Source organism: Lonchura striata, chromosome 4 (assembly GCF_046129695.1).
Source record: "Lonchura striata isolate bLonStr1 chromosome 4, bLonStr1.mat, whole genome shotgun sequence".
NCBI lineage: Eukaryota > Metazoa > Chordata > Aves > Passeriformes > Estrildidae > Lonchura > Lonchura striata.
The window spans coordinates 20,687,919-20,701,405 of record NC_134606.1 but is presented as its reverse complement, the minus strand read 5'-3'; the positions used below and the strand labels follow the sequence as shown (position 1 = coordinate 20,701,405).

The following is a 13,487-nucleotide window of genomic DNA, read 5'->3' as shown; positions in this document are numbered from 1 at the left end:
CTGGTGATGTAAAACAAAGAGAAGGTGCAATTACTGAATGCTTTATTTGCTTCAGTCCCTGCTGCTGAGGTCGGACTTCAGGAAGCATGGACGCTGAGGCTAAGAGAGGAAGGTTGAAGAAATGAAGACTGCTTGGTGGTTAGAGATAGGCTAGAGAGATCCAACATCCATAAATCCTCGGGCCCTGATGGGATGCATTCATGGGTCTCAGGGAGATGGCAGATGTTGCTAATTTTACTCCCATCTTCAAAAAGGGAAAAGAGGAGGACCTGGGAAACTTCTCGTCAGTCATTCTGACCTCCATCCCTGGAAAAGTGATGGAACAGATCATTTTTGAGGTCAGTACCAAACATGTAAAAGCGAAGAAGGTAATTGGGAGTAGTCAGCATGGATTTACTGAGAGGAAATTTTGCCTAATATGATATCCTTCTATTATGGCATGGCAGTATGGGTTGGTAAGAGAGTGGATGTTGTCTACCTTTATTTCAGCAAGGCTTTTGTTACTCTCTCCATAACATCTCCCACAAGTAAGCTCAGGAATTGTGATTTAGATGAATAGTGAGGTAGATCAACCAGTGGAATAGAATTGGAGGCCTATAGTCAGTGGTGTTGCCCAGGGATCAGTACTGTGTCCAGTCTTATTCAACTTGTTTATCAGCAACCTGGACCAAGAGATAGACCACAACATAAGCAAGGTTGCTGACAGTTCAAAACTGGGGGCAGTAGCTGATACACCTGAAGGCTGAGTTGCTGTTCAGCAGGACCTTGAAAGGCTGGAGAACTGTGTGGAGAGAAACCTACTGAAGTGCAACAAAAGCAGGTTGAGAGAGTTGGGGTTGCGTCAGCTAGATGTTGATACCAGGGCCAACTCCATCTCCATTGGTCCTGCTTTTGGCCAAGGCATTGGTGCTGTGGCTCTGTAATACAAACAGGTAATAATCTTCCTTTAACAGTTTATCACACCACCAAGCCAGGTGGGACAATAAGACTTTTATATATTGGAAAATAAATTCCAAATTATGGAAGATTGTGATTTTTTTTAAGACTTCCATTCTTCTATTAAATGTATTTGAAACCGTTGAAACAAATGATGGTATTGTCTAAATAGTAATGAATATTAATAGCATAAATTTAGTGAATCATATCTAAATTGCTCTTTATTTCTATACAAGTTTTTCTGCAGTTATTAAGAAAATGTTACATTTATCACATACAGTAGAACATCCAAGATACAGAAAACAGAAAAGGAAACCTATAATGATTCCTGTCAGTATTGATATTTTCTTTAAAACTTTTAATCTTGGATTTTTTCTCTACATCGCTATCACTGACAGCCATCAAATAAACTATTTTTTTTACCTGGGTTTTTTTTTTTCTTAACAAGATTTGCATACATAATTAAATAAACACAGATTCATACTGCTATAAAAAATGCCTAACTGTGAAAGATTAAAATGTTACAGAAAGTTATCTTTATAATAGGTTTTGATTTACCATAAACAAAAAGAAGCATTCAAGGTTCACAAAGCCATGAATTTGGTTCAGTTTTGAATACTAATATATTGCCAAATCTTAGTCATTAAATACTCAACAATATCTCAGACATACCTTGAGCAAGTGCAATCTGTTTTATTAAAAAAGAGAATTGTATTAGGACACCTCACTTCAAGAAGTTCCCTGGAATTTGGATGATCTTCTAATAATCACTACCAGAAAAGAAACAACCTGTGATAGTTCAGTGTCTTTCAATTGCACTGCAGTGTCAGCACTGAAACTGTGCCCAGGTCTCAGTAGCTGTTCTCTAAAATGTACTATAAATTGCACCTGAGTTTAAAGTATGCACTTTCAGTGTTATTGAAGTGTTATTATGCTCAGCTGTAGCCACTGAGGGTTTTGGGTAAGGAAAAAAAAAAAGGTGGCAGAATGAAAAGACAAATTCTGTCTACTTTTTTATAGTCTGTAATTTTATTCATGTCTTTGCATTGAAAGTGTCAGGGCAGTATTTGTCAGTGTGTCCTTAAATGTATGGAGAAAAACTGATATTTCAAACTACAGAGATCATTTTAGAAATTATATCATACTCCTTCATCTGTTCTTTTTCTCATTTGACCTATTTAGGTAGATATAGAGTTCTCTGTTTATTCCCCACTTTGTATCTTTCATATTACTTCAGAAGGCCCTGCCACAGTCAAAACCAATAGACTGAAGCAATATATTAAAAAGAATAACTTCACACTTCAAAGGATTCTTCTGTATCAGATGCAATGGATAAAATCGCTTTTAAATTATATTGACAATGTCATAGAAGTTTGGCTGACTTTTTAAGTATTTCCTCCATTTAGATGATGCAATCAAGATCCTATGTCATTAGCATCCTAATCTTTTTCCTTCTTTTCTTACATTCATATTACATTAGCTTATTTTTTGTAAAAACCCAAGACTTAAATGTGGAATGTAGAAACAGGTACCACATTGTAGCACAGTATATCAGATGCATCAAGTAATTGTATCATAGACAAAAACCAACAATAAAACCAAATCCATCATTCTTGTCATCCCTGTTTGACTGAAGAAATTTGGTATAATACCATAAAAATATTTTCAAATAAAAGTAATCATTGTCTGATGTAGAAATGCTATCATTTTTCATTGCTTCTATATGTGTAGAAGAAGGAATGGATGAAGAATGGTGCATAAAAGTTTGGTAGGTAAAAATATATCATTCTATGAACATATTTTCTGCTGTCCTGTGATAGATGTGAAAATTTAATAGTAATTTATAGCAATTTTAATTTGGTTGGTTGGTTGGTTATTGAAAAGTTTCAAAGTATAAGGGTTAGAATCAGTTGAAAAGACAAAATCAAAGTATATTACCTGGGAAGATCTACTGTAAGCTCTTGAGCATTTTTACTAGGCAAGTTTACATCTAATAATTGAAAAGAATTTAAATGCATTTTTCAGCTACTAAAGTGGCTTGATCAAGGAGGAGGAGGAGAAGATAAAAAACACTAACCAATGTCTGTATGGATTAAATGTTATCTTATGAGAAAAAGAATGTAATAATTAAAGAGCTATTTTGAATATTGCAACATAATAATCTAAATAGTTCAGGCCCACTTAGACTGTTATTAGTCGACAGCGTAAGGTTTGTAGCATCCTCCTTCTAAGTTAAAAAGTCACCAGATAACTTACCTTCCAAAGAATCAGAAAGAAAAATCCAATACATTCTGCCATAACATCCCAAATCCATCTGGATGATTACAGCACTTTTTTCAGGCATCTTTCACTTCATTATCTTTGGTATTTTTCATCCAAATCTCACCAAAGCAATTTGTGCCATACTACAGTGCTGAAGAATTGTGATTCCTGCAATATATAATAGAAGATTTTCCATTTCCATCTGCCAGCTATATCCTATAGCTACTGTCATGCTTTTTAAATTCAGATATCTTTACAGATAATTTTGTGTGTATGTGCATGTGCATGGCCCTACTCATCTCAAGATACCTGCAATATATCCTCCTCACCTGTGCCTTATAATTAAAGTAGGACTGTGTTTATTTAGAGTTTAGCTCTTCCATTTATTGTAATGATTTTCAATTCCATGTTCAAATTTTACTAATGTTGCCTAAATGTTTACTATGTTATCTAAAATTTTACTAAGAAGATTTCTAAAACAACTTCTTTTAATCAACAGTTTTAAGTGATGAGTGGGGAGGATGGAACAATGGGCTTGTAGACTACTTGTTTCCATTGCCACTTGTGAATTCTTCACTACCAAGTGAAGAAATTAAAATAAATTTTAATTAAATAAATTAAAAGTGAAGATATTAAAGCTACATTAAATAGTTGTTTTCATGTATTATTGCCAATCTGTAATACATTATAGTTTAATTATATAATTATTTTAAAATTACTTAGATATGTAATATTCACATTTATTTATATATATTTGTGTTGATTTGGGAAATCAATTATGTGATTCAAAGAAGCAAATTAAGTAAGCTTTGACCCTTACCAATATGAAATCTAGGAATGAATAGGTCTATGCCAATTCACATGTAGGCCATTCCAAAAAGCTCATAGGAAAACTCAAAATAAAATAAAGAATCTTAGACTCTGATATAATTTGCTTACCTCTGAAAATTTTGCAGGTAGAAAAACTGCATAAAAAATGAAGAATTATTAAAAATAATGTCCAAAATATCTGCAATATGGATATTTTAAGGTGCTAGAAATTAAATTTCCTTAATGTACTATTGTGGGAGGGGACTTGGGAAACTGTCCCCCCGAATTACCCTGGGAGGTGACAGGTGTGTAGTTCCCTGCCTCCCCTGTTATCAATCAGTATGTCTGTCATCCCTTGGTGCTAGAAAATTCTTTGTTCTTTATACCTCCATTGGTTCCTTCCCTGAAACCGCTCTTTCCCCTTACCCTCATTGGTTATAACCCTGCCACTCGACCCTGACTCTGCCCCCGAAGCCTTCCCTCACTGAACGCTTCATGCCTGGACCCTCCCTCTCTTGTCCCCGTTATAATCCCGATTCCGCCCCCTGTTCGACGCTCTCAGAGCGAGCTCCCTCCCGGAGTGGTTGTTCTCCCTTCGCTCCCTGAATTGCTGTTCCTCAATAAACCCTCCTGGAATAAAGCCGCCTGTGTGCCGTCCCGCCTTCATAGAGGAAGATTTCATTACGCTATCCGGCTTCCGAGGACTCGGCTCTCTGACAAGCAGAGTGGTCAGAGACCCAGAAGCCGCAACTGGCGCCCGAACAGACTGGCCCCTCTCAGGAATCAGCCGCAGAGCGTCTCCTCGGCTGCATCGGCTCTGTGATCCGGCTGCCCGAGGACGAAAAGCGCCGTTCGCCGCCAGTTCCACGAGCGGCTGCTCTTCGTTGAAGAAGATCGCCTACCTCGCGGGCTGCAGACACCTCGTCCTGGTTCGACTTCGAGTTTGGGAGCAGACTCCGAACGGGACGAGACCTGCAGCGCTTCCTCTCCCCCTCAGAGGCTTTTTCGTTTTGACAGCGGTCTTTTTGTGGTGAGTTCCTGGTGCCCTGTCTGGCACCCGACCCTGTCTCTTTTCCTTTTCGTTTCTCGCTTTGTCTCTTTGGGGATTTCCTTTTTTCTGCAGTGAGAATGGGCAATCGCTTGTCTCCTGCCCGGCGGGATTTTTACCTCCACGTTAAATCCTCCCTTGTTTTGGGTAACATTTCTTTTAAAAAGAGGGACCTTAAGGCTTTTGTTAATCTTATTTTCGATAACTTCCCTGACACCTCCAGGGATGATTTTTCTTCTCTTATTTTCTGGGGAAATATTGGGAAACTGTTATACGCATTACAAGTAAAGGGGAATTTTTCTGTGGGGCATTTTTTTCCACTTTTTCATTCTATTTACACTTTATTTAAACAAAAGGGTGAGAGTTGGGTTCCCGGTTCTCCTAAACCTCATTCCGCCCCCCCCACTCCTAACCCGGTTTCCCCTAAGGGTGGGTCGGGCAGCAGATCCTGCCATAACCAGGCACAGGGCTGCTACCGTCTCCCTGCTGCTCCCCGCCCCACTCTGTCCTCTCCTCGTCCTGGGACTGGCCATCCCAGTGCGACTCTTTCCTCTCCCCAAAGCCCTCAAACCCCTGTACCCAGTTTAAAACCATGTTATTCGATTCCTGATCTCTGTCACCACACCTCACAAAATGGCGCCGGCCACATGGCCGAGCAGCCCGCCACCGAGGGACAAAATGGCGCCTCCTCTCCACCTCCTCACTCCCTTCGGGCCCCTGCCAGTCCCCCTCAGGTTCCACCCCCGTCGAGTGCCGCCCCTGCGTCGGGTCCCGCCCCTACCACCGCGTCGATTGTTACGTCGTCGGGACCCGCCCCTCCAGCCCCCATGGCCACACCCCTGGGTGGGCCCCCGGTGGGAGGGAACCCCCTGCCGGAAGGCCACGCCCCTGTGGGAGGGAACCCCCTGCAGGAAGGCCACGCCCCGGTGGGAGGGAACCCCCTGCCGGAAGGCCACGCCCCGGTGGGTGAGCCTGGCCACGCCTCCCCTCAGGCCTCTTCTGGTTCCCACGCCACCGGAACCGGAAGTCGGCCTGGCCGGAAGCAGGCCATCTTGGCCTGCCGGGCTTCATGCCACCGAAGCCCACCGGCCAAGGGGAAGGTCCGAGCCCTTGCTCGTCCTGCCTCATCCTCCGATGAGGATGAGGACAGCGACAGCCCCCGGCCCACACCTAGGCCGGGAGGTGGGTGGGCCCGGATCAGGGCAGAGGCAATTAAGGATGGGGATTTAGAATTCGCAAAAGATCTGGGGCCGTTCGCAGCACCTGTGGTGAGGACCAGGGGGCAGCGGCCACACTGGGAGCAACTCCCATATGTGGAGATTAAAGAACTGAGGAAAGCTGCCAAAGACTATGGTCGAGACTCTCCTTTCTTTAAGAATGTATTGGACCTCACTTTCTCGGGCCATACATTGGTCCAGCATGACGTTAAATATATTGCCAAGTCCCTGCTCACTCCCACCGAGCTTTTATTGTGGGACATTCAATGGAGAAAGCTCCTCAAGCCTCTTCTGAAAAAACACAATTTAGCAGAGGCAATTGGAGAGGGAGAGGAAGCCATAGAAGCCCTGGCAGGGGAGGGGGAGTTCAGCCAGCCAGAGGACCAAATACTGTTACCCACGGAGGTCCTAGATGACATCAAGGAGGCTGGCCGAGCGGCACTGTTAAAAATCCCCGATGGGAAAACCCCGCTCCAGAACTTTTCAGCTATTACCCAGGGCCCAGAGGAATCTTTCATAAAATTCGTGGACCGGCTGAGGGAGGCCATCGACCGGCAAATAGACCATCCTGCAGCGAGGGAAGAGCTCCTGAGAAAGATGGCCATGACCAACGCGACAGCCGAGACAAAGAAGATATTAAGGACTTTACCTCAGGACCCCGAACCCACCATCGCACAGATGGTGGAGGCCTGCACGAAAGCCGCCTCCACCGAGACCACTGTCGCCCTTGCAGTAAGTAAGGGGATTGGGGAGGCGATGTTGACGATGAACACCATCCGGTGCTTCGGGTGTGGCCAGATGGGCCACATACAAGCCAACTGCCCATACTGGCCCCCGGAGCAACCACACTACTCGTACACACCCTCCCCAAGACCAATACCCAGGAACCCGATGCCCTACCATCAGCAGGCGGGAAACGGGTCGCGGAGCGCGGGGAGGGGCCGCGCAAGGACAACAAGTGGCCCCTCACAGCGCCCAGGCCTCCCCACCATCCGGGAGGACCGGTGGCCCAGCGGACAGTTCCGGAGGGTTGGCGGAGCCACGACGACGGGCTCCGCCTCTTCCGTAGAACCCGCAACTTAAATTCAGACACTCACCGGGTCCTCAAAAGCTCCATCACTGTGACTCTCCAGGATGAGGACCTGGTGAGAGTTCCCGCTGGGTTCCTGGAACCCCCTTACCGTAATTGTGAGGTAACAGTGTTAATACTCGGAGATTGCAGGCTCACACCAGACCGTGTTACCGTCGTTCCTGAAGTGGTGTGTTTTCAGCCGGGGTCCGAGGTCACCGTCTCGGTCGTCTGCCATCAACCACCTTGCACCATCACCAAGGGGCTCCCCTTCGCTGCCATGTACCTCCTCGACGTGACCGACCTCACCGATCCACCAGCACAGGACTATTTCGCTGGACATGACTCCGGGGAAGACAATTTTGTCTTCCTCACACAAAATGTTTGCAAATCCAGACCAATGATTGAGACTGTTTTATCGCTTCAGGGAAAGTCCATCAAACTGGACCTGATGGCAGACACCGGGGCAGACGTCACCATCATACCCCGGTCAAAGTGTCCCCGCGACTGGGAGTTGGTGCCCCCTTGTGGCACAATCTCCGGAGTGGGAGGAGCTGTCAACTCCATGCGCAGCAAACACCTGGTAAGTGTGGAGGGCCCTGAGGGACAGATTGCCACCATTCGGCCTTTTGTTGTTTCATCTAACATCATGTTATTAGGCAGGGACGTTTTGTCCCAATGGGGTGCCCGCCTCGATATCCCTAGCCCTGCATGGGATTTTTAGTATGGGCCACTGCGGAGCGCACCTCCCCACCGCTGAATTGGAAGACCGATGTTCCAGTGTGGGTGGACCAGTGGCCCCTTGTGGAGGAGAAATTAAAAGCGCTCCATGAATTAGTAGAGGAGCAGGTCCGCCTGGGGCATTTAATACCCTCCACCAGCCCCTGGAACACTCCTGTCTTTGTTATTAAAAAACCTGGCAAAGACAAATGGCGCCTGCTCCAAGACCTGCGCAGGGTCAATGAGGTAATCGAGGACATGGGCCCCCTGCAGCCTGGCCTTCCCTCACCCTCCATGCTTCCCCGGGATTGGCAGCTCGCAGTCATTGACATCAGGGACTGCTTTTTCAACATCCCATTGTATCCCGGAGATGCCCCCAGATTCGCGTTCTCCGTTCCTTCCATCAATAGGGCGGAGCCTTATAAGAGATACCAATGGGCCACTTTGCCCCAGGGAATGAAAAATTCTCCAGTGCTCTGCCAAACTTTTGTAGCCCAGGTGCTTTCGCCGATCAGAAAGCTGTTCCCTGAAGCGATCATCCTGCATTATATGGATGATGTCTTGATCTGCGCTGAAACACAAGCTTATCTGCAGATCACACTTTCCAAAACTGTTAAGGCCATTAAAGCTGCAGGGTTTGAAATTGCTGAAGAAAAGATCCAGCTGTCAGCGCCATGGAAGTATTTGGGCTTTCACATTACGGGAAGGACTGTCGCGCCCCAATCTGTCACCGTCAAAGACGACCCACGGACCCTGCGGGATCTCCAGCAGATCTGCGGTACCATCACGTGGATCCGACCTCTCCTGGGACTCACCACGGAGGAGCTGGCGCCGCTCTTCAACCTGCTACGAGGAGATGGCGACCTAGCTTCCCCTCGCGAGCTAACACCTGCCGCCAAAGGAGCCCTGGAGAGAGTCGCTGAGGCCATACGATCCCGTCAGGCCCACCGTGTGGATCGGCTCCTTCCCGTCACCCTTGCCATACTGGGTAAGTGCCCAAACTTCCATGGTCTGCTTTTTCAATGGGACGCTGGGCGGAAGGACCCACTCCTTATCATTGAGTGGCTGTTTCTCCCGCACCAGCCAGCGAAAACTATTTCAACTCCTGCAGAGTTGATGGCTAGGATAATAATAAAAGCCAGACAACGCCTCCGGACCCTCGCAGGGTGTGACCCGGCGTGCATTTACCTACCTCTTAATTTGGAACAATTGGAATCCCTGCTTCAGACAAACGAAAGTTTGCAAATTGCTTTAGACAGTTACCCTGGACAGATTTCCATTCATTACCCTAAACATAAAATATTCAAAGACACGTTATATTTGGCCCCAAAGTCATTCAAAAATAAAACACCTATTAAAGGTGCTCTCACGGTGTTCACCGATGGGTCGGGAAAATCCCACAAATCGGTGATCACTTGGAAGGACCCGGAGAGTCAGAAGTGGGAGTCTGACATCCAACTGGTTGAGGGTTCCCCCCAGATCGCAGAACTTGCTGCGGTCGTGAGAGCATTCAAAAAATTTCAGCAACCTTTCAATCTGGTAACAGATTCGGCTTATGTTGCCGGGGTAGCAGAACGGGCAGAACACGCCCTGCTCAAAGAAGTTCAAAACAAACAGTTATTCAATTTGCTCACGGAATTAATCTGGCTGATCTCCCACCGAGAGCAACTCTATTATATTATACACGTCCGGGCTCACACAGACCTGCCAGGAGCTATTGCAGAGGGGAACCGGATGGCCGACCTCCTTGCAATGGCATCTCATTACTCTGCACCTGCACTTTCATTAACCTTACCAGACATCTTTGCACAGGCAAGGCTCAGCCATGCGTTTTTCCATCAAAATGCACCTGCCCTTGCCCGACAATTTAAAATATCAAAAGAACAAGCCAAAGCCATACTAGCCACATGCCCAAACTGTCAGTCCTTCGCCCTTCCACCGCTGCCAACGGGGATAAACCCCCGAGGGTTGGCAGCATTGGAACTGTGGCAAACAGACATCACTCACTATAATCCTTTTGGCCGCCTGAAATACCTGCATGTGTCCATAGACACATTTTCCGGGGCCGTGTTCGCGTCACTCCACACTGGTGAGAAAACAAAAGATATCATCAAACATCTATTCATGGCATTTGCCACATTAGGAGTCCCAAAAGCCATCAAAACGGACAATGGGCCTGGATTCACCTCGACAAGATTCGCACAATTTCTACAACAATGGGGAATTGCCCATTCCACTGGCATTCCCCATAACCCCACAGGACAGGCAATAGTGGAACGCTCCCACAAAGAGTTAAAAAGGCTGCTAGAACAACAACACGATTCGGCTCTGGCCATGACACCAGTTGAAAGATTATGCAAGGCACTTTATGTTCTTAATTTCTTAAATTGTTCTGACCGGGAGCCGAATCCCCCTGCACTCAGACACTTTTGCAATAACACCAGGGCAGTTTTGAAAGAGCGTCCGCCAGTCCTCATCAGAGACCCAGAATCAAAAATCATCTCAGGGCCGTACCCTCTGATAACGTGGGGGAGAGGGTACGCTTGTGTTTCCACAGCCCAGGGTCCCAAATGGATTCCTGGAAAATACGTCAAACCGTACCTGGAGAGCACTACCACGGACCCCCCAGCGAGGAGCAACCCAGCGACCCCATCACAATCACCACCAGATAATGCAGTGGCGTGGCGACGGAGAAAAAAGAAGAGGACCGGAAGACCACCCAACATCGTCTCCCGGGTCCTCATCACAAGGACATACCTACCTCTGCAAGACTTAACAACTTCCGCCACCCCATCCCCTCCTGTGCCGTTCCCTCTACCCTCATACCTAACCCGTCATCCCTTTACCCCTCCGTCCTGAAATTTATTTTTATTTTAACCCAAAAGGGGGAGCTGGGGGAAGGGAGGGAACCAAATGTATGTTGGTAATATTGTTTTGTTTAATTTTAGTACTAGGATGGCTGCCAGAACATCATTCACCCAAAAGGAACAACAGAAGATGTCCCACTGCGCCCAGCTGGTTGCAGCCACGCTTTCCATCCTCCTGTGGCTGCATGTAGCAGATGGCTGGGTGGTACCACAGCCGAAAGAAAACGTCTGGATCACGCTGGCAAAGTCCTTGCAGCAGGATAACCTATGTCTGGCCATGGGCAACGTGGACAATCCCCTGTCCACTTGCCTGGTGGGGGTCCCCTTGGTAGCTGATGATTGGCCGGTATCCAATTCCGACCTGCTCCGAACCACGGGTAGGAGGCCTAACCCGGTCGATACTTGGGATGAGTGGACCAAAATTTTGCCCAACAGCAAAGAGGAACCCCAAGAATTGGACTTACTGGGGTCCTCCACAGCTAGATATTGTGTCAAATTCTATTATAGGAGGCCAAGTCAAAATTGGCACGGAATTGACTTGGCCAAAAACACATACCGGAAAGATGTAACACCTATCAGTAAAAAATATAACAGCCAAACCTGGTGCAATTATACTAGCCAGGTGATTTCGGTTTCATCCACTCATCCCAAGACATTGCCCAGGGGGATGTTTCTTATCTGTGGGGACAGAGTATGGTCGGGAATTCCATCTCGGCTCCAGGGAGGCCCATGCAGCCTTGGCAAGCTTGCTACCCTCACTCCAAACAGAACTCAAATTCTAGATTGGAAAAAAGAAAGACAATTGGCACGCACCAAAAGATCATATGCTCAATTCGACGAAAATTGTGACTCCGAAATTTACGATTGGGGAAAAACAAAGAGGGTCGCTGTATCCATCTTTTTACCATGGTATGCGGCAGCTAAGGCCCTCGGTGAGCTTTCTCACCTAGAATGTTGGATAAGTAAGCATGCCAACGCCTCGTCTGCCGCCCTCTCCGATCTTCTGGCAGACCAGCAAACCACCAGGCAAGCCACATTACAAAACAGAGCGGCTATTGATTTCCTGCTGCTCGCCCATGGCCACAGCTGCGAGGACTTCGAAGGATTGTGTTGCTTCAATTTAACATCACGGAGCACTTCCATCCAAGCCAACATCCAGCGGATCCGGACCGAAGTACAGGACATCAAAACGGAAACTTCGGCTGTGGACCCCGTCCACAAACTATTGATGCAGTGGGGCATTCCCGGGTGGGCAGCCTCCATTTTAAAAGGACTCTTTTGGATTTTCATAATTGTCCTTCTCATTTCAGTTGCCTTAACCATCTTCAAAAAGACGCTTACCAAGACTTTGGCAAATATTTATTTAATTAACAAGAACGGGGGAGATGTGGGAGGGGACTTGGGAAACTGTCCCCCCGAATTACCCTGGGAGGTGACAGGTGTGTAGTTCCCTGCCTCCCCTGTTATCAATCAGTATGTCTGTCATCCCTTGGTGCTAGAAAATTCTTTGTTCTTTATACCTCCATTGGTTCCTTCCCTGAAACCGCTCTTTCCCCTTACCCTCATTGGTTATAACCCTGCCACTCGACCCTGACTCTGCCCCCGAAGCCTTCCCTCACTGAACGCTTCATGCCTGGACCCTCCCTCTCTTGTCCCCGTTATAATCCCGATTCCGCCCCCTGTTCGACGCTCTCAGAGCGAGCTCCCTCCCGGAGTGGTTGTTCTCCCTTCGCTCCCTGAATTGCTGTTCCTCAATAAACCCTCCTGGAATAAAGCCGCCTGTGTGCCGTCCCGCCTTCATAGAGGAAGATTTCATTACGCTATCCGGCTTCCGAGGACTCGGCTCTCTGACAAGCAGAGTGGTCAGAGACCCAGAAGCCTCATACTATAATTTTATATGTTGGTGTTGACATCCAAAAATAATAAAATCATCCATTGGAATTGTATCATTTCTCACTCAAACAAATACTCCAGTTTTTACAACTCCATCATAATCCTTTCTAAAAAAATTAATAATTTACAAGGAGTTGTTACAAACAATAATTAGAAGAACAAAAGATTATTCTAAATGTTTCAAATAGATGTTTAAAAGAAAAGGTATATGTTTTAATAGGTGTTTAAAATATATGTTTAAAAGTCTGCAATGTTTATTGAGTCTGATTGTCACTGAATAATTGCTTGGTTCTTACGGAGAGCATATATTATGAAAAAGCAAAAGAGAACAGATTAAAAAAAGACAAAACCAAAATAAGCACATACAAACTATGGAAGAGCATTGTCTCATAAATAAGAACTTACAAATATAAGTTCTCATAAATGAGAACAACAAAATTAATGAGGGTGAGGGGATGGAGAGCATTGGGTCATAAAGGCCTAAAATTGTTTCTGACAGTTATTTTTCTACCTCATTCTCTAAGTCCCTATTTTAATATGCAGAGACATTATTAAAAACAATTACATATTATGTTAATATGATTTCAGTTTAATAATGCTATTCACCAAACAAATTATTCACGTGAACTATAACATATGTATTAATATTACTCCTATGATTTTGA

The 13,487-nt window shown here is 45.9% G+C and overlaps 1 protein-coding gene across 1 annotated transcript in view; it reads left to right on the top strand.

Annotated features, from left to right (window-relative positions):
* Positions 1-12,725, top strand: part of LOC144246135 (uncharacterized) — a 68,427-nt gene extending 55,702 nt beyond the window's left edge. The window contains exons 2-3 of the mRNA XM_077782586.1: positions 4,789-5,038; positions 11,011-12,725. Coding sequence (XP_077638712.1) covers positions 4,789-5,038; positions 11,011-12,376 — 1,616 coding nt within the window. The 3' untranslated portion in view covers positions 12,377-12,725. The remainder of the gene's footprint in view (positions 1-4,788; positions 5,039-11,010) is intronic.
* Positions 12,726-13,487: the final 762 nt, after the last annotated feature.